At 38.8% G+C, this 26,733-nt stretch overlaps 1 protein-coding gene across 1 annotated transcript in view; it reads left to right on the plus strand.

Moving 5' to 3' along the window:
* THSD7B (thrombospondin type 1 domain containing 7B) overlaps nt 1-26,733 on the plus strand; it is a 909,478-nt gene that overhangs the window by 835,370 nt on the left and 47,375 nt on the right. The window contains exons 18-19 of the mRNA XM_049711955.1: nt 23,575-23,716; nt 25,122-25,237. Coding sequence (XP_049567912.1) covers nt 23,575-23,716; nt 25,122-25,237 — 258 coding nt within the window. The remainder of the gene's footprint in view (nt 1-23,574; nt 23,717-25,121; nt 25,238-26,733) is intronic.

Genomic DNA, 26,733 nt, shown 5'->3' on the forward strand with positions numbered 1-26,733 from the left:
TAGGCGGTGTTCTATGATAGGGCAGTGCCACTTGGTAGACTCCATAAATGGGCAGTGTTGCTGGCAGTGTTCCCTGCCTGGGTGAGGCCACAAGCTGTGCTCAGCAATTGGGAAGGACCACAGGACAGGTTCTTTCGCTTGGTGGGGTGGTATGCTGAGCTGCAAAGTGGGATGGTACTGTAGGCTGGGCCACAAGCCTGCCCATGATCACTGTCAGACTCCCTGCTTAGGCAGGGCTGGAGGTTATGCTTTGCATTTGGGCCAAGCTGCTGGCTTGGCTCTCTGCCTAAGCAGGGCTGTAGGATGACCTCCATGGTTGCCCAGGGTCTTTGGCTGGACTCCCTGGTCAGGCATGACTGGAAGCTCTCCCTAACAGTTGTGGAGGGCTGCTGGCTTGGTCCTCTGCTAAGGCTGGCCATTGGCTGAACTCCATGGCTGACTGTGGTCTCTGGCAAAGCTTCCTGGTTAGGTGGGACTAGAGGCTATGCTCAGTAGTTGAGCAGGGCTGCTGATGTGCTTCATTGTCCTGGTTGGGCTATAAAATGGAGTCCATGGCCAGGATGGCCCATTTGCTGGGGACCCAAATCAGACAGATCTGCTGATCGAGATCTCTGGCCACAGAGAGCGACCAGCTTAGCTATGCACATGGGCAAAGTATATTGGGTGCCACCAGCAGCAGAAACATAGTCAGCCAAGATCTGTGTGCTGGTTGCTGTGAGCCCCCTCCCACTTTTCTATCTCCAGGTTACCCACAGTGGTCTAGCTTGCCTATTCTCCTAGTGATCCCCATGAGGCAAGACCTAGGTGGGCCTTCTGGGAAGTGTCCTGCAACACTGGGGAAGCTAGATGCCCATCTTGAGCTCTCTTTTTCCCACTGGAGAAACCGTAGGCCCAGGGGGACCCTCTGGAGGCAGCAGTGTGCTAGCTTAGATGGGGCTGGGGCATTGCAGTCAAAGTGAAACCATTTGTCTTACCTTCTAATGTAGTTTGTTTTTCTCAGTTTTTGTAGTCCAAGGGGTTGCTTCAGTCTTAGTTCCAGGTTCTGGGATTTTTACAAAGGCATCTTGTCCATGGATAGTTGCTGTTCGGCCTTCCTATGAGGGGGATTGAAGTTGGGAACCACCTGTTTCACCATCTTGCACACATCACTCTCCCATTTTTATTATTGATTTAAAGAAGTTCTTTATATATTCTGGATATAAATCCTTTGTCTGATAGATATGTTATATTTTCTCCCAATCTCTAGTTTATCTTTTTTACCTTCATTACCATAGGTTTTTTGTTTTGTTTTAGCAGAGGATTTTAGTTTGATGTCATCCAATTTATTGTTTTATGTTTCATATCTATTTTGTCCTAAGAAATCGTTGCCTAACCCAGGGCCATAAAAGCATTCTCCTATATTTTTTTCTAAAAAGTTTATAGGTTTCATTTTCACACTTAGATCTGTGGCCCACCTCAAAATTTTTTGTATGTGTGTAGCATGGTTTAGGTGTGTATCAGGTTGGGTTCTTCCAAAGTTGGATCCTATGCCAATAATTCAGTACAAATGATTTATTAAGGAAATATTCCAAGGAGAAACCAATAAGGTAGTGGGGAAGCAGAATTGAAAAGGTAAAGAAGCCAAGCAAGGGTGCCATTTCAAATGAAGTCCACGATTCAGCCTGATTTTGAAAGCAGATCTGGAGCATAATTACACTACAGAGTTTTCCCTTCTTGAGACAAAAGAACTAGGTTCATGTATCCTGCTACTAGTCATTCATCCACTATAAGATGCCTTTTTGGGTTGAGTATTAAATCTTATAGGCACTTTTGATTCTCCTTAAGGTTTCAGAAAGGTAGGATAAGTGTCCAAGTGCAATCATCTGAGAGTCTCGGTTATAAGTCCTTAGCAGCCAAGCATGCAGAAACAGAGACAAAGGGTACTCAGAACTATTAAAAATATGCAAAGTAATCTAAATAGTGCACCAAGAGTATATACTGTAGAATGAATGCTCCCCTCGTCCATACATTTCTCCAGCATCAGTTGTTGAAGAGATCTTCTTTTCCTCTCTTTGTATACCATCAAGTGGACAGTTATGTATGTTTCTATTTCTAGACTGTCTATTCTATCTCATTGATCTGTGTATCCACACACCAATATCACAGTCTTAATTACTATAGATTTAAAGTAAGAATTAAAATCTGGTAAGTAAAATCTTCCATTTTTAAAATTTTCAAGAGTGTCATACCTACTGTGTCTCTTGCATTTCCATATAAATTTTAAAATTGAATCAGCAGTTTCTTCCAGCAACGCTGCTGTGCTTTTGATTGCTATTGCATGGAATCTGTAGATCAATTTGGAGAGGATTAATATCTGGTATATCTCTCCATTTTAAGGTCTTCTTTAGTTCCTTTCAGCAATGTTTTATAGATTTCAATATAGACGTCTTGCATATGTTAACTTATTGCTTCTGTTTTTGTATTTTTGATGTTATTCAGTACTATAAATGAAATTGCTATTTTCACTTTCCCATTGTTGATTGCTGTTCATTAATTTTCAAAAATTGACCTTATATGTCATTCCTATGCTAGAATCACTAGTGCTAAAAGCACTGTTTTTTCTGTAGAAAACACAGTCTTTCCAGTCTTCATGAGATGGACTCCTTTCCTTATATTTCATCACCATAGTCTATATCATGGTCTCCAAAACCTAAATCCTCCTCTTTGATGCATTTCCTATACTGCTTTATCTATTCCAAATGACAATATTTAATTAAAAGGAGATATGAAAAGATATGAAAATGTCACACCTGCTCCTTTTATTTGGCAGTCTGTTCATATCTTCTCATGGAAAGTAGTATGAGAAGATTGTTGTGGAGCATTTCATAAGTCTTGGCATGCTTTATATCATATATATAGCATATGGCCAACTAAGCAGCCCTAAAGGAGACACATCCTAAAAACCAAGAGACACACACATTCTCAAAAGGCTGAGAGTGATGTAATACATAAAAATGCTTTCTGATTCCTAACACTTTTGTTGTCTTGTTTGTATAATACATAAAAATACTTTCTGGGCTTCCCTGGTGGCACAGTGGTTGAGAGCCTGCCTGCCGATGCAGGGGACGCGGGTTCGTGCCCCGGTCTGGGAATATCCCACATGCTGTGGATTGGCTGGGCCTGTGAGCCATGGCTGCTGAGCCTGGGCATCTGGAGCCTGTGCTCCTCAACGGGAGAGGCCACAACAGTGAGAGGCCCGTGTACCGCAAAAAAAAAAAAAAAAAAAAAAAAAAAACCTTTCTGATTCCTAACACTTTTGTTGTCTTGTTTGTATATTTCCAAATCAGTGTAGCTTAAAACTTTTTCAAATATTGATCCAGAGCAATTTAAGTAAATATTTACTCTATTGGCTTGGTTTGGGAGAACTCAACTTTCACTTTGATCAGAATGAACGATCTTTTATATATAAGCTAATATCCCTTTTTGCTGATTGTCCTTTATGAGGAATCTGATTTAAAAAATACACATACACACATTTACACACACGGTAATGAACATAGGTATAGATGCATCATGAATGATGTATTAGTCACACAAAACTTCTTAAAATAATGTAATTTATTACAGACTCCTTTAGGGGAAGGTTATATTAGATGTCTATTTAATATTTAAGTTCAAATTATTAAGTATTGAATAACGGTACAAGTGGCAAAAACAGAGAGCAATACAAAATAGTCAAATATATTTCAGCCTTTAAATCTTATTGTGGGGTCATGAGATCATTGTAAACCCAAGAAGCTGAGAAAGATGATAAAGTCATCAAACACGGGCAAAAAGCAAGAATACATACCGTATGATACAGCATCCTCCATGGACAGGGCAGAATGCGTCTTACCTCAAGTACGGTGTAGCTATTAACAAACTGCAGGGATTCATCTAAATGGGAACAGGGAACAAAGGTTTTGCATGGCAAATTAAGGAATTATTTTTAAATTGCCAGCATATAGAATTAGTATGTTTTGAAAACTGCACACTTCTTAAAGACTTCCATTAAAAATATTCCTTTAATGGCACGTCATTTAGCTGTGTTCCGACATCATTTTCTGATTGCTCAGATGAGCAGGTAATGCTCCTGAAACCAAAATCTTATCCTCATCGTTAAACAGACTCTGATCAGGTATCACACAGTTCCTAGCTGTATCTCAACTTGTACTTATCTTACATTGAAATAAAATTAACTGACTTCAATCACATTAGTCAAAGTGCACACAAATTGAGTTAATGTTAGAGTTGTGCTATGAGTTTCTAACATGTATAGCTTCTTTTATTTTTCTTCTTTTCTTCCTTCTCTCTTTGTTCTCTCCCCTTCCCTTCCCATCCCCCTTTTCATCTTGTTCCTCCTCTTCTGACTTCTCCCCTCCCCCTTCTTCTTTCCCCTTCTCTTCCTTCCTTTCCTTTTCCTCTTCATATTATTCCTCTTCCTCTTTCTTCTTTTTTTTTCTTTTTTTTTCTTCTTTTTAAATGTAATTGGAATATAGTTGATTTCCAACGTTGTGTTAGTTTCAGGTGTACAGCAAAATGATTCAGTTATACATAAAGATTCGTTCATTCTTTTTCAGATTCTTTTCTCATACAGGTTATCACAGAATAGTGAGTAGAGTTCCCTGTGTTAGATAGTAGGTCCTTGTTGGTTATCTATCTTGTATACAATGTTGTGTGTGTGTTAATCCAAAGCTCCTGATTTATCCCTCCCCACCCATGTTTCACCTTTGGTAACCATAAGTTTGTTTTCAATATCTGTAAGTCTGTTTCTGTTCTGTAAATAAGTTTATTTGTATCTTTTTTTAAATTAGATTTCACATATGAGTGATATCCTATGATATATGTCTTTCTCTGCCTGACTCACTTCTCTTAGTATGATAATCTCTAGGTCCATCCATGTTGCTGCAAATGGCATTATTCCATCCTTTCTTATGGCTGAGTAATATTCCATTGTATATATGTACCACATCTTCTTTATCCACTCATCTGTCAATGGAAAATTAGGGTGCTTCCATGTCTTGGCTATTGTGAATAATGCTGCTATGAACATAGGGGTGCATGTATCTTTTTGAACTATGGTTTTCTCTGGATATATGCCCAGGAGTGGGATTGCTGGATCATATGGTACTTCTATTTTTAGTTTTTAAAAGAACCTTCTTCTTTATTTCTCTTCACAATTGGCAGCACTGTGTGGTATTTTCTATGGTCCAGTAACAGTGTTTTTGATCAGTACATTTACTCCCCCATTACTATATATTTGATATTATTTATAAAGGTTTAAAGTGAGGTAATAATCATAAAAGCAAGATGAGCATGTATAAGTTTCAGAGATGCTACAGAACGTGCATTGCCATAGAAACAATAGAATATAAGAATTACAACGTTTGTTGCTTTCATAAATATTTAAGCTGTTATATGGTATTTCACACACACAAAAAGTTAAAAAACGTTTGAAATTAGTATTTCTGGTAGTCCAGGTTCCAAAATCATGAGTATGAGGTAATGTGTTGTGTGGTTTTGAAATTTGGTAGAATGGAGATTAGTATATTGGAAGTACCTAATGTTAGGGGTAGTTTAAGAGTAACTCTCAGCACAACTTTGAAAAAGTAAGATATATGGGAGCTATAAAAACAGGATAAATTTTATGACAGCTTTTTTGTCTTGGTGCAGTAGAATGCAAATTAGTCCAATGCCATAGTAGTCTGCCAGGTGGTACATTTTCAGACAGTTGCCACATATGCTTAGAGATCTTCAGAATCTTGAAATATATCATTCTGCTACATCTGACAAATCTAGAATATAGGATCAGGAATAAAACACTGTTTTCTTTTGCACACTTTAGCAAAATCTCAGCAAGGAGAGTAGGTTCTTTATCATTCAGTACTCAGAGAACTTCGTCAGATTACAGATTCTGCCATGCGTCCCACAGCTGTTTGCTAATTCAGAGAATAAAGTGCTTACAGGATAGCTAGTGAACATTTACATTGGCTGTACAGTAAGTCAGGTTACAAGCATTTATTAGACAGTTATTACTGTTCAAAACCCACTAGAGATGCATTCACTTTAGTTTAAGGGTTGCACATTTCCCTGTAAATGGCTTGTTGTGAATAATGTAAATGTGCCTCCCTGAGAACAAATTAAATATATTTTCTGCTATTGTTAATGTGTTAGAACAGTTGTGCCATAAATCACTTGCACAGCATTTATAGATTACTATACTCTACGTAGGCCAAGCTTGTAAATACCTGTGTAATTCATAATTCAATGATTTGCAACTCTCCAAAGAAAACCTTAGAGATTTTTCTCTTGTTTTTTTTCTTCTCCCTTCTCATATGAGCTAGATCGGCAAACATCTAGCTCAAAGAAATTCATTTCGAATGCTTTTATAAAGCTTTACTTTTTAACAGACGGTAGAGGGTTTAATATATAACAGGAAAGAATCCACCAGAAGCATATGGAGTGACTCCCTGTTCACAGCTGGGTCAATCACTCAGGTATCCTTTTGCCCTTTCCCTACAAAGCCATCCTTCTTGGAAGACTCGGGAATTCCCTGTAGGCTTGTAGTCACAGGGGGGTAACCATTTTCCAATGCCTTTAAGCTTCCTTTGTGCTCTCTCTTCTCCCCTTTCTTCTTCTCCTCCCTCCTCCTCCTTCTTCCCGCCCCCCCCCCCCACATTATCATATGGGAACCAATGCAGACACATTTTGTCTCCTCTGGACGCCATCAATTTTATTAGAATTTAGGACACATCAGAAGTAAATGGGCATTCAGCTTTGGAAACAATATAGACCACTGATTTCAGTTATATCCTTGGAACCACTCCTGTAAATAAGGGCGAAAAAAAAGTGTTTCTCTGTGCTAGGCATTTGGTGTGCATTATATCATTTAATACTCATAATATAGCTTTCTTTTATTAGGGACGAAAGTGAAAGATACAGAAGTAGAATAAATAATTATACTCATAATACCTGAGGTTGCAGAGTCCGAATTTGAAATTGAGCCTAATTCAAAAGCCAGCATCTGTGTTCTTTCAACTTGACCTATTTGTTCATAACTATGGTAAGCTCTTCTATTCTTATGAAAATTCATCATGTCTATTCAGTAGAATGCTCTGAAACTGTGCCTCCATTAACGTGCTTGAGTTTCCAAACTTGCAGTGATCTGCTCCCTCACACGTTTACCTCTGTTGCTTTCCTTTGCCTCTTTCTGGTTGCATTGGGCCTCCAGGCTAAGAGAGCACACCAGTCTTCTTGACAGAATACACTTCAAATTATCCTTTAAAAGTATTGCTTATTTCTTTCTGTTTTTATTTCCATTTCTCTAGGAGGTGGGTCAAAAAGTATCTTGCTGTGATTTATGTCATAGAGTTTTCTGCCTATGTTTTCCTCTAAGAGTTTGATAGTGTCTGGCCTTACATTTAGGTCTTTAATCCATTTTGAGTTTATTTTTTTGTATGGTGTTAGGGAGTGTTCTAATTTCATACTTTTAAATGTAAGTGTCCAGTTTTCCCAGCACCACTTACTGAAGAGGCTGTCTTTTCTCCACTGTATATTCTTGCCTCCTTTATCAAAGATAAGGTGACCATATGTGCGTGGGTTTATCTCTGGGCTTTCTGTCCTGTTCCATTGATCTATGTTTCTGTTTTTGTGCCAGTACCATACTATCTTGATGACTGTAGCTTTATAGTATAGTCTGAAGTCAGGGAGCCTGATTCCCCTAGCTCCGTTTTTTGTTCTCAAGATTGCTTTGGCTATTCGGGGTCTTTTGTGTTTCCATACAAATTGTGAAATTTTTTGTTCTAGTTCTGTGAAAAATGCCAGTGGTAGTTTGATAGGGATTGCATTGAATCTGTAGATTGCTTTGGGTAGTAGAGTCATTTTCACAGTGTTGATTTTTCCAATCCAAGAACATGGTATATCTCTCCATCAATTTGTATCATCTTTAATTTCTTTCATCAGTGTCTTATAATTTTCTGCATACAGGCCTTTTGTCTCCTTAGGTAGGTTTATTCCTAGATATTTTATTCTTTTTGTTGCAGTGGTAAGTGGGAGTGTTTTCTTAATTTCACTTTCAGATTTTTCATCACTAGTGTATAAGGACGCCAGAGATTTCTGTGCATTAATTTTGTATCCTGCTACTTTACCAAATTCATTGATTAGCTCTAGTAGTTTTCTGGTAGCATCTTTAGGATCCTCTATGTATAGTATCATGTCACCTGCAAACAGTGACAGCTTTACTTCTTCTTTTCCGATTTGGATTCCTTTTATTTCTTTTTCTTCTCTGATTGCTGTGGCTAAAACTTCCAAAACTATGTTGAATAAGAGTGGTGAGAGTGGGCAACCTTGTCTTGTTCCTGATCTTAGTGGAAATGGTTTCAGTTACTGTATGCTAACACATACATATGGAATCTAAGAAGAAAAAAAAAAAAATAGGTCATGAAGAACCTAGGGGTAAGACGGGAATAAAGACACAGACCTACTAGAGCATGGACTTGAGGATATGGGGAGGGGGAAGCGTAAGCTGTGACAAAGTGAGAGAGAGGCATGGACATATATACACTACCAAACGTAAAATAGATAGCTAGTGGGAAGCAGCCACGTAGCACAGGGAGATCAGCTAGGTAGTTTTTGACCACCTAGAGGGGTGGGATAGGGAGTGTGGGAGGGAGGGAGACGCAAGAGGGAAGAGATATGGGAACATATGTATATGTGTAACTGATTCACTTTGTTATAAATCAGAAACACCCCATTGTAAAGAAATTATACTCCAATAAAGATGTTAAAAAAAAATTACTTATTTCTGAGTCTGTGGCAATAGGGAGTAGAGAGATTCCTTGCAATGGGGCTGTTAGTGCCACACCACACATGTGCGTCTACCCTCCCCAAAGACGCTGCTTCAACGGACATCAGCCCTTCTCATGCTCACTAACTCACATTCCAGGGTCTGTCTGACTGCCATCTGTTTTGTGCTCCACCAGTTTTCAGTTTGTTTCTGTTGGCACTTGATTGAGTGGCTCCAACCTTCAGGTAATTGGTGATGAGTTGGAAGTTGCTAGCTCTTGGCTTTCATTTAGATGATGCTTTGCTGAACTGCTGTCTCTCGGCACAGCCCAGAATGAGCTCCCCCCTCACTTGAGTGCCCCCCCAGTTGCAGTGCGGACAGCACTACTTTGTATTTGTAGAATGCTTTTTGTTCTTCACAGTACTCTCAATCTGATCTCATTTCACTGTCTTGACTTCATTGTGAATTACACATAGGGTAAATCAATGAGTGAAGAAACAAAGACACAGGAAAATGACATTTATTTATTTATGGAGGCAATGACTTCAGGTTTTTAAGGAAATTGACTTCTGCCAGTGCCTGCTTCATAATCACCATGTGCTAACATAGGTTCTGAAAAATCTCTTTCTTTATAGGACAGTTTTGATATAGGAGCATCCAGATCATTGAAGTATACTTGGAGGATTTTAGTCACCCATGTAATTTAAAACGGGGAAATGAAGACTAATTAGCCACTGTTAGAATAATAATATTAGTCTTCTTGGTATTGAAGGAATATTGGTAAAACATTGTTCATAAAGCAGACATATAAAGATAGTACTGGATGAAAATAATTTGTTTAATAAATGAATATGTTGGTGTTAGCAAATTTGAACAAAAAGTACTTGATGCAGTTCTTGACATTCAGGAAGACAGCAAAGAGGGGACATTGAGATTCTGATTTCTGTTCTGCTTTTTATGTTGTGTCACTTTGACAGGCTGCTGACACTCTTTGAAGCTCTGTTTACTAGTCTGTAAAAGTATGTATAATAACTGCTTTCTGGAGTATCAAATATGATTTTATTGGCATTACAAGTACATCAAAAATTAGTAATATTTAAAAGCATTAGTAATGTTCAAAAACATCAGAGGCAGAGCCCAAATTCACTTATAATAAATATTTGTAATTGCTCATAGCTTTCTTTTTTCTTTTTAATTATTTATTTATTTATTTATGGCTGTGTTGGGTCTTCGTTTCTGTGTGAGGGCTTTCTCCAGTTGTGGCAAGCGGGGGCCACTCTTCATCGCAGTGCGCGGGCCTCTCACTATTGCGGCCTCTCTTGTTGTGGAGCACAGACGCGCAGGCTCAGTAGCTGAGGCTCACGGGCCTAGTTGCTCCACGGCATGTGGGATCTTCCCAGACCAGGGCTCGAACCCGTGTCCCCTGCATTGGCAGGCAGATTCTCAACCACTGCGCCACCAGGGAAGCCCTGCTCATAGCTTTCTGAAAGTAGGTACAAAGTTTTCTTCAAAAAGTATGAAAAGAGCAACTATTTCAACTTTTTTAAATAGTGAACTATAAAATATAATTTTCTGAAATGACTCAATTCCTCTTTGATCTATGTGAGATCTGTCTTCACTGTCAATGATATGTCATTATTATGATGGCTTTTATTAACTTTCCTGTGAAACTGCTATGTATTAATGGTTTTGAACTCAGGTTTGTGATCCGTATTCCATTTTACTTGTGATTTCTGTTCCATCCCAAATGTATGTTTCATGTCCAAGAAGAAAAGGCCAGGTTTTCACTTTGAATTTTAAACATGTGTTTATAGAACCAGAGGGTTATCCTACAGGTCCTCCTTTGCATCGTTTCAATCCCCCAGGTTGGTTACATGGGAAAAAAAATAATTTCTCTCATGGTGCACTACAGCATTGATTGCCAGGGAACCTCTCCGTAAAATGGTTATGTCTGACGGGTCTTAATGGACAGAGAGCTCTCTTGCTGATTTTTGTACACACTTCAGCTTTTTAAAATTTATGTGTTCCTCTCCAAGTCTTAACTTCCTTTCCATTTTGGTCACAATATACATATTACCTTGAAAACTCCCTATGAATAATTTCAAGTGAACTATGGTTTCTTAAAGAAGGATGTAATGTGTTTGACTATATTAGATTCATCATATCCTATTAGTATTCCTTAGGTTTTCATATTTGCAGGGTTTTTTTTTTTTAAGTTTTAAAATACTATATTCGCTACATGGTAGTAATAGAGAAAAATAATAGTACTTGCAGGTAGAAATACTGTGGGCGTTTTTAACCTTAAAATTAGTTTATAATTACAGATTTTATGGAGACCATAGTCTCCTCCTGCAGATTTTTCCCCCATTCCAGGAGGTGCCCAGATAAAATGCAATTTGGTTGCATGTCTATTTTTGAGATCCTCATTTCCATGTTGAGAGGCAAGCATTAGGTACAGAGCAATGCTGAATAACAATTGTGGGAAATAAGTCTGAGCCTTAGAAGCATCCCCAATGCACTGTATTTTCTTTCCTCCTTGTTTCCCTTCTTAGTACTGGCATTTCAGGCAAGTTATTTAACCTCAGGAAGTTAAACAGTTGGAATCGTAGTGCACATCTCAGAAGTTAGAGTGGTGACTGATATGTGTAAATCATTTAGCACAGTGTCTAGCATATAAGTACAAAAATAAATTGTAAGTATTATGTGAATACCAATATTAAGTGCCTCCTCTGTGATAAATGCTATATTAAGCACTGGGGCTGTGGCAGTGAAGATTCCGTGTCCTCATGGAACCTCCAGTCTAATGGGGAATGCAGAAAATTCCTAATCCATTTCAACAGAGTAGAAGCTGTTAATAGGGAAAAAGCGAAGGGTGTGATGAGAGCATATGTTGGCACATTTCCTAACCTCTGGGAGGATCAGCGAAGTTTTCCAGGGAGAGAACATTCTTAGGAAACCTCAGAGATGGGTAAGGTTTAGTTAGGCAAAGGAGAGGAGAGGAGTGATGGGGAAGGAGGGGAGAAAAGGAAGAAAAGATTCAGTGTGAGTGAGAGCCTAGAGCAATGGTATGACTAGGAAGAATGAACCCAGATCAGAGTGCCGTGCGGGCGCCCTCTATGTCGTTAGCCCCGTGTACAGAACTTGATAACACTTCTTCCTCTAGCAGATCAAATGACTTTGGCTACCAGAGGATAAGATACTTCTGAGAGGAAAGGGGCCCAGTACTCTTCGGTGGGAGAGGAAAGGCAAAAGTGGAGAATGAGATCCCTGACACATTCTGTTGATGCAGTGATGGACCCCTTTTCTTTGGTTTATGGTGGGGACTGGAAAGGGAATGGGGCACAAAAATATCACAGAATTGACTTTCATTCAGTCTTTCTGGGGTCGAAAGAGGGGTCCGGCACTCCTACACTGCTGACAGAGACCAAACCTTTTATCCTGGGATTCTCATTCCAGATGGCATCCTGGGGCCCATTATAGGCCAGGAGCCCCAGTGCAGTTTATTGCTTAGTCTGGCTTGTCTTTTTATTTGGTCCTTGAATGGTTGGAGTTTAGAGTAAAGAAAGAGAGGTAAGCATCACATGGGAAATTTTTTAAAAAGGAAGAAGGAGAAGGAGAGAAGGAAAGCAAGGAGAGGGAGAGTGATTGAGATTGAGATTACGAGTTTATCTGCCCTCAATTCAAGTAGGAGTTGCCACCTAGGATCGTCTGGGTGCCAAAGAGATGGCTATGAATTGAGCTTCATCTATGACGTTCATTAGTGTCTCCTGAACATTGGTGTGCCGGTGTCATGTATAGCTCTCTTACTGAACAAAAATTATTTAGAAATATTTCAAATTTATAAAAACTTCATAACCTCAATCTTTAAGTTAGCCACCTAAGCTTTATTAACTCTCTCTGCTCCCCTACACACACACACATGAAAACATAATGGTATATGTGTACGTACATACACATCCTATTATTACTTCTGAACCATTTAAGCATATGAGGAAGCCATCATGCCCCTTTACACCATAATATTGTTAATTCATTATGCATTTCCTAAGTACAAGGATATTTTCTAACATAATCACAGAATAGTCAAGGAATTCTTGACTATTGACACAATACGTATAGCTAATCTGTAGGCCATATTGACACAATACTTACAGCTAACTGTAGGCCATATTGACACAATACTTATAGCTAACTGTAGGCCATATTCCCATGTTCTCAATGGTCAAAATAATGCCCTCTGTAGCATTTACATTCCTTTCATTACAGGCTCCAAACCATACTGCATTCACTAAGCATATTTAAGTCTCTTCCATCTTTCTTCCTCTTTCATGACTTTGAAAGTATTTTGGCTTGTGTTTAGGCCATTCTCCTTTCTTCATTCCCAAGCCCCAGCAATAATATAAATAGGTGACAGTAGGATTCTCTGATTGGATATGCCATACATCACTCATCTGTTCCAAGGCCTCTGATTGGGTTATAAATATGTACCTTCACAACTCCTTGGTGTCATAAAATACCAGCCGAAAGAACTATGTGGGGTTGTCCCTGACCATTATAAAATTTTTACCCAAACATCTTAGCTAAGCAAAAATCTCCTGATATTTATGTGTCATCCTAACTTCCTCTTTGCAATTGTCCGGCAAAGCCTTACCGGGAACATTATATCATCTTGATGATATCGTAGCTTCTGCCCCTGCTCTTGTCAGTCCCATTATACTAAGACACGTGTCTGGTACTCCTTCCAATTAACTCCCTAAATCTGACGAGCCAGCCTCTAGACTGGGAACATCTTTCATGAACCGGAGGCTTCTCAAAGGCAGGCAGGAAGCCTTATTTGTTGTCCTAACCTTAGCTTGACTCTCCCATTCTTCAGTCTGTGATTTGCCTGGCTTTTTGGTTGGTTTATAAGCCATAGTTCCTCGTGTCTGTTCTCTCTCTCCTTTCCATCTCTCATTACCATTGTCCATACTAAATGTTTTCCAGGTTAAAATACATGGCAGTCACAACAACCACATATCGTATAACCACAGTAATCACAGTGAAACTGTGATGCCTTGTTTTAGCCACTGTCCCCACCTCAACATGGTCCACAAATACTGCTACTTTTCAAGCAGAACAGTTGAAGATACTGAGGGACAAAGGGCCCTGCCAGATATAAATCCTGATTGGAGCACCTACTATAAAGTTGTTTTATTCTTTGACCTTCAGTGTTATCATCTGTAAAAACAAGGATCTTCAAAATACACCTAGATCTTTGGGAGGTTGAAGGGCTTTAAGGAGATAATCTCACGGAATGTTCACCACACAATGCTAGGTATGTCTTCATACTATAAATGTTGCCTTTTGCTATTATTTGGGGGATAGGGCCACATCCAGAATATAGTCTCAGTCTCTATTGTTATTATCCATTTAATCTCTCGAAAGACAAGCAGAAGCTCTAAGAGGCTATTCTGCTATACATAGGTTTGCATATCTTTTTGGACCCCTCACATCTAGGGTAAAGTATCAGAAGAAACAGAGCCAATCATTGTAGAACCCAGGAATTTAACCTGTGGCCCTTCTGATTGACCAGTAATTTTAGTTTACAGTATTTTAATTTCTGATCATGTTTGCTATGACGTCATAGTAAATATTCCTTTGTTGTATGCTATCTTTTGACCTGTGCAAACTACAGTAATAATAAGAGTACCCTGCACTTGCAAAATCCAAAATTTCCCAAACTCAGAATGCTTACATTCATTAATCTCATCTGACTCATTGCATATCCCAAAGTCCTGGAGAGACCAAGTGATAAATGCTTTTTCTGTTTGAGCCAATGAGAAGGCCAGAGTGCCCTTGCAAGGTGTGGGTTGTCACTCACTAATACACTGTTTGTGAAAATCTATTTATTGAGTATTTTTCATGGGCCTGGGCATATTCCAGGTACTGGAAATATCAGTAATCAATGAGAATATCTTGTGGTTTTGATTTGCATTTCCATGATGATTAGTCATGTTGAGCATCTTTTCATAGGCCTGTTGGCCATCTGCATTTCCTCTGTGGCAAAATGTCTATTCAGTTCTTCTGCCCATTTTTTAATTGTTTTTTTTGTTTGTTTTTTTGATGTTAAATTGTATGAGCTGTTTACATATGTTGAATATTAATGCCTTATTGGTCATATCATTTGCAAATATCTTCTCCCATTCAGTAGGTTGTCTTTTCATTTTTGTCAATAGTTTCCTCTGCTGTGCAAAAGCTTTTAAGTTTAATCAGGTCCCATTTGTTTATTTTCGTTTTTATTTCCTTTATTTAAGGAGATGGATCCAAAAAATATTACTGCAATTTATGTCAAAGAGTGTTCTGCCTATGTTTTCCTCTAGGAGTTCCAGGCCTCACAGAGCTTACGTTCTGATACAGGGGAGAGAGATAATTAAAAACAAACAAAACACATCAGGAAACACCAACTTAGTATATAGCATATCAGGTAGTAGTAAGTGATATGGAGAAGAAAAAATCTATAGGGAAACAAAGTGATATGGAAGAGTTACTGATGTTTTTATATAGCCTGCTCAAAGAAAGCCTCTCAAGTAGCAGAACATTTGTGCAGGAACCTGAAAGAAGTAAGGGGGCAAATCATGCAGGTGTGGGAGGAAGAGCATTGCAGGCAGAGGGAACAGCAAGAACAAAAGCCCTGAGACAAAGAGTGCTTGCAGCTGTCCAGGAACAACTAGGAAGTGGTTTATGAAGCCACGTACAGGGAGCATAGAACGCCGTGAGCATTCACACGCAGTGCTGCGCCAGACTGGGCAGGACTTTGTAGGCCCGAGGAAAGGACTTGGTTTTCAGGCTAAGTTGGGAAACCACTGAACAGTGTGGCAGAGAGGAGTTACGATCTAACTTGCATTATTTTAAAAGGATAATTCCGGTGCCGTAGTTCAACATAATCATCGAATGGGAAGGGCAGAATCAGATAGGAGCTTATTGTTATAATCTAAGTGAAAGGTGATGGTGACTTTGACCAGGGTAGGATTGGTGCAGGGGATGAGAAGCAGCTGGATCATGGATTTTACTTTGAAGTTAGAGCTGAAAGGATCTACTCAGGGTATGGTTGCAAGGTGTAAGGTAAATAAGAATCAAAGCTGACTCCGGAGTTTTTGACCCGAGCCTCTGGATGGCTGGAGTTGCCATTGAAAAAGATAGGAAAGACTAGAGGAAGATGCTGGGGTATGGAAAATTAGGAGTTTGTTATCGTACATAGAAAGTTCAAACAGTGGTTCAAAGACAGTGGCTTTCAAACTACAGAGTATATCAGAATCACCTGGAGGGCTTCTTAAAACACAGGTTGCTGAACCCCACCCCTGGTGTTGCTGGGGGTTCCCCCACCCAGAGTTTTTGATTCAGTGGGTCTGGAATGGGATCCATAATTTGCCTTTATAACAAGTGCTCAGGTGATGTTGATGCAGCTGGTATGGTACTGGGACTACATTTGGAGAACCACTACTCTAGTACTGGGTGTATCTGCCGAAGAGGTTGGCTAAGGTTAAGAGAATGCCCAGATCGTTAGATGAGAGGAGTGAAATCACAGGTGCTGGAATGTTCTTTGTGCCTTACTGTGGGAGAACCCCCTTAGGGCTAAGATCACTGTGTATTAGCTCATGCCTAAATGGGGAACAGTGGTTTCTGAGTTTTGTTTGATTTTTGTTTTTTTCTGAGTTTTTTTTTTTTTTTTTTGCGGTACGCGGGCCTGTCACTGTTGTGGCCTCTCCCGTTGCGGAGCACAGGCTCCGGATGTGCAGGCTCAGTGGCCATGGCTCACGGGCCCAGCCGCTCCGGGGCACGTGGGATCCTCCCGGACCGGGGCACGAACCCGTGTCCCCTGCATCGGCAGGCGGACTCTCAACCACTGCGCCACCAGGGAAGCCTAAATGTGGGTTTTATAGATAAAAACTTAATAATTGTTCTATCCTGAAATTAATCCTGGTATTTAAAGAATAAAAGAGGTTTTCTGATAGAAATACTGTAGAATGAAAAATAGGATGAACATCTACCTCTTAAATAGAGTAATAGTTTATACTTAGAAAATAAAAACCACATACCTACATAATGGAAAAAGCAGTTTTGCAACAATGATCATGACAGTCTAATGGAAAAGTTCTTTTGATAAGCATTTTTTATTAGATTGGTGGCTTTTAAACATTTTTGACCATGACACACTGTAAGAAATACATTTTATATCACAAATGATCACATACGTCATCACTTACTTCTGGAGATATGTATATATATGTATGTGTGTGTGTGTGTGTGTGTGTGTGTGTGTGTGTGTGTATATATACACATACATGTATATATATATATATATCTCAGAAATAACAGTTTCATGAAATAATTCTCACCCTGAATATATGACAGACATATTCCATGCTATGCTCTATCAGTTTTTAAAGTGCTGATTTTTACTCACTAAACTGAGAACATAGTCCACATGGACTGTAGTATTGGACTGATGGTGTTGAAATCTTGGCTTTTCCCTTTTCTAGCTGTGTGATATTGATGAAATTACTAAACTATTCTGTGCTATCAGTAAAATGGGGAAAATAATATATCTACCTTACAAGGCTGTTATGAGGATGAAATGAGTTAGAGAACTTAGAACAGTGACCAGCACGTAGTAAGCCCTATAAAATTATTAGTTACTAAAAGTGTGTTCACAACCCACTAATTTGTCATAACTTGAAGTTTGCAAAAACCACGTCTTCAGATGACCTAGATCAATCTCACCTGCTACCTTACCTTACAACAGACACAAATTAGTAAACTAAACTTAACTTCCTCAGAGGCAAATTTAGTAAACACCTTTGTTTTATAGGGAAGATGAAAAAACTGTATTTCCTTCTAAACCCTTAAAATGTTCTTCTAAAATGTAAATCTATGGGGGAGACAAGGCATGATCTCTTGGAAATCCAAAGCATAAAAGGAAAATCCTCCCTGAGATGATGTTTTATTCATTGGTACAGTGCCTTGCATTTAATGTTTTCTCAAAAACTATTTGTTTAAAGTAAATGGAGGGAATTCCCTGGGGGTCCAGTGGTTAGGACTCTGCACTTTCACTGCCGAGGGCCCGGCTTCAATCCCTGGTCAGGGAACTAAGATCCCACAGCTGCATGGCATGGCCAAAAAAAAAAAAATAGTGAAAGGAAACCTTACTAGAAGAGTTCTTAAGGAGAGCAATTGATTCATATAGATAATAAATTAAGAAATTTGTAATTTATGAAGAATTTCCTGTTCATTTATATCTTAAAATCTGCAAGTCCATGCTTCCCAAAATGTGTTATGTGGAATGCTAAATGGATACATAAAAGTTTGAGACTCTGAGAGAATCACAATATATAGTATAATAATAGATTACTTGCAAAAACAACCCCAAATTGTAACTGTTGAAATGGAATAAAATTTTATTTATCTCCCAGCAAACAGTCCTAGGTGGGATTTCATGGTAGGGATAGGACACTCTGCCCCACACTGTCATCCTGGGATCCAGGCTAATGGAGCGTCTGCCATCTTCAAGCTTGGCTTTCAAAGCCATTCCAGTTATCACCGTTCCAGATCCCTGGAGAAGGTGAAGAGCACAGAGGAAAGCATGTGGGAGGTTTTAGGGTGAGAGGTGGGGTGTCACACATAGCCTCCTACTTACCTCTCATTGGTCAGAACTCAGTTAGCTGGTCACACCCACCTGCAAGGAAGGCTGGGATATATGGTCTACTCCCGTGCCCTGGAAGAAAGGAGAAAACAGATTTTGATGCCTTAATAGAAGACTCTGTAAAAACATAGTAAAGATCTATTACAAAGATCCTTGTTTAGCACTATTTAGCTCAATATTTCCTAAATGCGTTTGACTGTGAAACTCTTGTGTCTCGGCGCCTGTTAACACACTGTAGAAAACGACATACTTCGGGAAAGACTGCTATCAGGAGACTATCAAATCCCATAATGAAAAGAAACCTAAATTTTCCAAGGATGATAGGAGAGATAACTTTTTTAAATGTTTTAAAATATTAATTTTAACACAAATACAGAAAACCATGTAAAACAAATTGTACAGTTTAATGATCAGGTAAACACTCTTGAAGTAGCCACCCAGGTTAGGAGATAGAAACTTGCCAGTGACGTACAAAAAGCTTCATAGCTTATAACCTCCTCACTTCCCTCAAAAGGCAACTCTGCACAGACTTCTATGATAATCTTTTTTCTTACTTTTTCTTTAGATCTGTAATCTGTGTGGGCTAGCCATTAAGTTCAAGCTTGTTTTTATGTATGTCTTTAAATCTCTTTCAATCTAGCTTCTTCCATTTCTTTCTTTTTTTTCTTCCAGCAATTTATTGGTAAGGAAACAGGTCACCTTTTCTATTGAATTTCCCAGTCTGTCTCTTAAATTGCATCCCCGTGGTGAAGTTTAACATGTTCATCTGTCCTGGAATTTCCCATAAATTGGAAGTTGGATGCAGAGAGTTAATCAGATTCGGGTCTTGGGCAAGACTCCTCCACAGAAGATGTGCTCTTTTTCGGGAGGCACGCGAGGTGTGGTTATCCCTTTTTATGTGCTTGGCTATCATCGATGGTCAAAGCCTAAACTCTTTATCATTTAGGAAACACAAAATGGCAACCTTCCAGTTCTTTCATCCTTTCTCATTTACTTGTGGAAGTACTACTGTAAGGAGAAGCTTTGCTCAAACTGATAATCACCTACTGATCTCTCCACGGATCCCTTGTAGTCACCTGCTTTTGGAGAATGTAAAAATCTCCTACTCCCAGGTTTAGTCTTCCAGTTTGGTATTCTTGGGTATGTCAGATGCCCCATTTTTACCTTCTTCTTTCTCCTGCTGGATGCTGATTTCACACAGTTCCGTAACTTCAGTCATTGGTCCCCACCTGTTCATAGTTTGAGGTTTGTGGAGACAACTTGTCACTTCATTTTACTGAGCATATAGTCTGTATGGTTTTGACTTTGCTCTCTTTGTTGCATTATGATAGACAAAGAACGTTTATTTTTCATGCCTGTAATGGGTTTCTCAGAATCTCTGAGAAATATTTTAAACAAGAGAGGCATGAGTAACATTCTTCAGGCAATTTTTCTATCCTAGAGGTTTTCTCTTATCAACCTTTGAGAATCAGGGTTTAGTTTCATTCAAAAATTTCCTTACAAAGCATCGCAATGGTTTTTTTTTTTATTTTTTTATTTTTTGCCTCATGAAAGACAGAAAGCAGAACTACTGACTGACAATAGGGCTAATTGGCTAAATGAGGGAGAGACACTCTCAGAATTATCAGAGATACCCTGTAACAGAGTAAAGGCCTTGGGTTTCAATATCTGATGGGCGCTGACAAGGCCAGGCCTTAGGGAGTCATGCTTATCTCAAGACAAGAAATTTACAGAGCGACTTCAAGTCACAGGTACCTGGATTTATGCCAGGTTTTATTAAACTGTCATTGTTAATAGTTCAGTGTTGTGAGAAAAGTATCAAATTATACATTCTTAGTTGGATTTATTGAAGATAAATCATCTAAATTGTCTGTTATTTTATATGGGTAAATTAAAAACTCATTTACTGATATAATTTATTAGTTTAATGATAGACTGTAATTCTGGGAAATACCATTTGGATTTTATAGAAAAAGTATGGGAAGGAGAGAAAATATTATATTCTCATTTTATCAGACATACAGACCTATGGGGAACCCTTATATTTAGACAGTGTGATCATAGTCGAGGGTTGACCTTTTGTCTGCTAATGGCAGCTTACAAAAATCCGGTCTTATCGCCCAGAAAGAACCAAAGTATCCTACACCACCAAATATTTATTATTTATATGCTGTATGTCAGACACAGGACAAGGCTCTCAGTGTCCAAGAAAATTGAGACACATGCTCTCCAAATAGCCCATGGGAAGGAATACACACATATCAATACTAGTGCAGTGGAAATGTTTACTACACGTGGTGATTCCATTTATAAGAGTACAGGGAAGTCAGTGGAGGCTCTCAGAGGGAATATCTGATTTAATTTTGACAGATGAATACGAATATTTAGGTCAGGTCCAGGGGTAAAGGCCTTGTTGCTAGAGAGAACAAAAGGTGTGAAGGCACAATGTCGTAATGAAGGATTGAACTTTAAGGTAAGTGCTGGTTTTCAGAGTTCAAAAATCTAGTCTCATAAAAGGGCTTATGTACCAGATTCTACTGGTTCTTATTGGTCATCTCCTTCCCTAGCAAATAACCTTTCGCTATATAACTTTGTCCTTTATAATGAGACTGGTCCAAAGTTGACTTTCAGTTAGTTATCAACACATCAGTTTCTCACTTCTCTATTCAGGAAGTTGACAGTATGTCTTTGTATAAATACTGTAGGGGAGAAAAGATCCCAGTTTATATCTGAAGAGTCTTGATCCAATAAAGAAATCATCTGGGTGTAAGCCTCCTCTGTCATTCTTTTTTTCTTAGCCCACCCTCATCTCCCTAGTGACCTATTCATTATCTTATGAACTTCCAATAAATAGCTAATGAAGAGAAAGGAGTGAGGAGACCCACCAAGTCAATCTATGACTTGTTAGCAGCACTAGGGCAATTTTAAAAGGTGGAATGTACAAATATCACCTGAGATTAGGTTGGATTGTGTTTGTGGATTTCAGTCATCTGCACCTCTTCTTTGCCTGTTTCTATGGATAGCGTTAGTAAGACAGTTAGCTGCAGTGTTGGTTTTCAATATATTAATTTCTAGAAAGTGATAATTAAAGTCTACATGGCTATGAATGACAGGCAGAGAGAGGGTATCATCTTAAAAGCATATCCAGCGGACTAGAGACTGATACGCATATGAGGTCTGAGGGAAGGTATTCTTAAAGACTATCAAATTATGCCCCTGTCTTCAAACCCCTTTCTCACCCAGGTCTAGATGAAGAACTAAGATACAGAATATATAAGTGAATTGTTCAAGGTTACGTAGTAATTTCAATTGTGTGTTCATGTGTGTGTGTGTGTTATTTTCTCTTTTGCTTTATTTGATGGTTTAGGCTAAACAGGTTCATAATCCTTACACATGCTCCTTTGGTTCAAACATTAATTGATTTTAATAAGGTAGAAAAGTAGTGGAACGCTAATCAGGAGTATCTTTTAAGATACTTTCATTTTCTTTCATTGGTAAATCATTTAAGTTATTATTCCTTCCCATGAGAACAAATTGGTGAACTAATAAGAAATTATTTGTAAGCATTTAGCATGGGATTCCTTTTCAGATAATGCAGAATAATTACCTGATTTCAATGGCTCTTCTTGATCATCTAGAGACAATCTGATACAATTAAAACATAAAATGACTTTAAAAGTATTGACAGACGATTCAACTATAAAGCCACATGGATAGTAAATGTGTTTCAATGGCTCTAAACATTTAAAATTAGAAGAGACTTTTGTGGCATTTTTCTGCATATTTCAGTGCCATCCAACATTATCATTTTGATTAACAGCCAAGATTAAGTTTACAGGTTGTTCTTGCTACAATATCTGAAAAGGTAAAGGAATAAAAAAATAAACAAAACATCCCAAATATGGAAATGATGATTTGATGACATCACTTCAGAGACTTTTCTTTTTCCTGTGGCTTAAACATCTGTGTGCCCGAGGTTTCTGGGTCTGGAATTACGTTGTCATGACCATATTTAATGGTGTTTATTGAACAACCACTGTGGGTAAAATGTATACCAAGATTTTCAGGGAGTGATATGGGAAGTAGAAATCATGATCCATCATGCCTTCAAAGAGTTTATAAAGAAAAGGAGACAGAGTAATAAAGAAACAAAGAATGATCACATAAGGGCAGGTGGAACATATATGTATATGTTTAGAATCAAAGCCTGTGCTCTTCAGCATGGGTTGCTTAGGAAGGAAGAGAAGGATCTGTCACTCTTAAGAGAAAGACTGTCAACGATGAAGCCTTGGTTAGTGTTCTAAAGAAGAAGAAGTATAGGATTTAGGACACGTGAAAGGAGATTATTCCAGTAGGGGGGAACTTCTGAAGGTCCTCTGTGAGTAGAGCAGATGGATGACAGGTAGCAGGTAGCTTTACCTGGCTCAAGAATGTCATATGAGTTGAGGCTATAAGAGGACATGTGAGACCCCTGGGTAGAGTTTGATTTTTGCAGGAGATCTTTGAAGTTCATATTTGTACATTTATTTTGCTGAAATGGCAACAGCATGCAGTGGCTCATCTTCTGTGGATCAGAGGTCCTCCCAAATAAGAGAAAAGTTTTGGTACATCGGCAATATTGATTTCATAATTCCCTCTCTCTGTTTTTTTAAAATGATTTTCTCATTAAAATGTTCTGTGTGATTATTTCTATTGGGCTAGACTCTCTGAGGGCACAAGGGACATTATCTTCCTTTTCTTCATTCGTTGAAACATCAAAATGCATGCGTCTCTTGCTACTTGGCAGACGAATTTTAGAATAGAGAGTGTTTAATGGATGAAAATAGTCTCATGTGCCTAACTATACATGGGAGATAGAAATGTAGCCTTCATCGTAATGTAGAACAAGAAAGAGCTGTCAGGTGAAAACCCCCAAAACTATTTACATTGAATCCCATAATGGTTTTATTTTCTAAATATTCTGTTTCATACTCTCAACAGTGTCTACCCTGTGGCTGCCGTACGTGTGTCTCCGTGTATACAGATAAGCACGTAGAATTTATCAACAAACACGGGGTCCTTTCTGACTCTGCCTGCTCTTTGATTTTCACAGTCGTGTGATCCACACACAACGCAGAGAAGAACCCGCCATCTGCTGAGGCCGTCACTGAGCTCAAGGACGTGCGCTGAAGACTCACAGGTGCGGCCCTGCCTCCTCAACGAAAATTGCTTCCAGTTCCAGTACAATCTAACAGGTACGGTTGAAAACCACGAAGCAAGGAACCAAGCTGTCATAGAATGGAGCTGGCCCATGGCTTTTGTCATTTCAAGAAATTCAAGCTTGTGATGTAGTTGCTCTATGGGGCTCACGAAGGATGAATGGGGGACCTGACTGGATAGGGATGTTTTAGAGGCACTGAAAATCACCACAGCCTCATTCAGACACAGCTCGGGTTTCTCTTGGGCACCACAGGGCTCAGTGTCTGATACCAAAGGACTGTGTAGTCTCACTGATCTGCTCCCTGCCATTCCCTGTAGCGGCAGACACACAGAATGCCACGAAATGTGGAAGCGGTTGTCTCAGCATAGAATTCAGTACTGATGACCAAATGGCCGCATGCCTGCAGAGGCAAAGCAATAGCCTTTTCCTGAAACTAATTCCCCACTGAGGACACAGCGGCACTACCGAGATTTCTCGTGTAGAGAACCTCCTAGGGAATTCTATGGGGCTGTCTGATTGTCTTTATAGGTAAACATTGACCTGGCGTATGTTCCCTTTTTCTTTAGTTAAAGGTCCTTCAGATCATTAGTTTTCATAATAATTTTTGAGAAATACAGTAAAATTTCCTTTTACTGGAAGAGCATGTCTTTAAAATGCTGATTTTACTATATATGGCTTTGCTCTTCCTATTAAACTCTTAGATCATCTACCAAATATGAAAAATCTCCTTAGATAGGTTCTTACTGTATATGATCTAGGATCTTTTTTTTTTTCTACCCACAACAACAAAATAAGATTTTTTTAAAAGAATTAGTCATGGGATGGTTTATTCTAACTCCTGGTGTCCAGTTTGTAATACAATTAGCCAAACTGACAAAAGCTTCTCTCATGAGAGAATAATTTTCTTAAAATGAGAGTTCCTGAAATAGTGCATGTATCTTGCCCCCTTTCCCTTCTGGGGTATCTCTCTTGGCTCCAATGTACCAAATATACCAAATGATTTAGAAAATTATGTTTATCCCTTGAAAACATCTTCAGGTTTACATCAAAGACTAGCATCATTTCTGGTTGTTGTTGTTGTTGTTGTTTTCCTCTCTCAGTTATCCCCAGCAAATAGATGATTCCAAACTGGTTTTCCTTGCCCTTGTGTTTAGTGTTTCTCTTTTCCTACCTCAGCCAACTATGAGATGGTTTCTAAAAATTACTTGGCTTTTGACCTCAAGAAACCAAACTTAGGAAGGTAGCTCACTTTGTTATCTGGCGATCTGATTGATTGTTTTTCAATAAAAGAATTGCAGGATGCTTGTAGAAGCCACTTGCAAGTGGTTTCAGGATTCTGTGCACACTCTCCTCCACCAATGCAGAGAATCAAAGGTGTGTTGTATTTTGCTCACATGGTCATAACTTTGAAACTCAGTGTGGTGACCCTGTGCCTGTAGAGTGGAGCACGTGCCAGCTGAGTGAAAATGCGACCTGTGGGCAAGGCGTCAGGACCCGCCTTCTGAGCTGTGTGCGCAGTGATGGCAAGCCTGTTAGTGTGGACCAGTGCGAGCAGGTGAGTTGTGTATACTTGTATCCCGCACCCATGGCTTTGTTTGTTTGTTTATTTTTTTGAATATTGGTCTGCAACCTCCACAATGCTTGATATAAATGACAGTCTGATTTCTTCTCATCACAGCTTAGGTTCAGTTAGAGTAGAGGTACTAGTACCATACAGTTATATCTCACTAGTTTGAACTTAGTTAAAATGACCAGGAAAGGTCATTTTGCATTGGGGAAATGGATTCATTAAAAATATAGTTTTTTCCATTATTTTAAAGAACTTATTTGCCAACAAACTATTGACATCAGGTGACTCTCATATTTAAATATGACTCTTTGTATCGGGCGGGTGATTCATTTGCCTAAATAGGAAACACTGTTCCTTGCATATAAGATGAATACTGACACTTGCTACTAGAATACTTCGCTAATTTGCTGAGCAAATGATTGCTAGGTAATTAGCGCAGTTGCATTTTTCTTTGCAAGGTAAGTCAAAATGCCTGCCTACCAAGTTTCAAATTAGTGGCTTTTGAATTTTTGTAATTTTATTGCTCCCTTTTTTCCCCAATGACAAAATATGTGGAGTTTGGACAAAAACCATAATCAAACCTGTTCCAAGAAAGTTGGCGTTTCCTTCCCAACGTATAAGTGAAACGCACGATGGGGGCAGTTTAATAGAAATAAAGATGACCGTATGCTGTCCCATTATAAGAATCACTAAAACAGTCTTTGGAATAATTGGAAATAGGTGGGGCCAGTTAGCTCAGGTTTCCACGGAAACCAGCAAAATAAAAGTTGTCCCATTTCTCCTTAAGTAAGAAGAGTCCACAAGTGGAAATTAAAATCAGAACAAAACCCTCCTCACCGATCCTGATTCAGCCTTGTTAAGTACTGCCTTAACATCTCTTTAAACCAACAGTATCACCATGGACCAACACCAGCCCTGAGACTAGACCATCTGAAATTGAACATCCCATTTAATGAAATGCTGAGACTGGCTAATACAGGGCAGAGTTCCGTCTACCAAGTGTCAGTGATTTATTTTAACATTTTGTTTAATTTCATCTCCCTCTCAAGATGTTGTCTGCTTCAAGACAAATAAATCACCAATCTACAACAACTCCAAATAAGTGAAAATCTTACATTTAGTGTACATAATAAATCTTTCCTTTTGATACAAAGAGCGATATAAACTATTCATTAATAGAAAAATCAGTTTCTCTGCTTTCTAAATTCCCATATATCCAGCAAATATTTAAAGAACGTTAAAGTCCCAAATTAACCTAACTAGAATACCTATATATCTCAAATGGGTCCTAGATCCCATGTGGTCATTTCTATTTTGCCCACTTAGCAAGTAATCATGCTATAATCATTAATTTTATCTCAGTGTGGACATTGCTAATATTTAACTTGTATTGAGTGTTAGCATTTTCCCCGATCACACAGTGTGTGATTCCTAAAACAGAATTTTTTTTATTATTCTTTCTGTGTTTCTTGGATGATTTA

This window comes from Orcinus orca, chromosome 7, assembly GCF_937001465.1.
Source record: "Orcinus orca chromosome 7, mOrcOrc1.1, whole genome shotgun sequence".
Lineage (NCBI taxonomy): Eukaryota > Metazoa > Chordata > Mammalia > Artiodactyla > Delphinidae > Orcinus > Orcinus orca.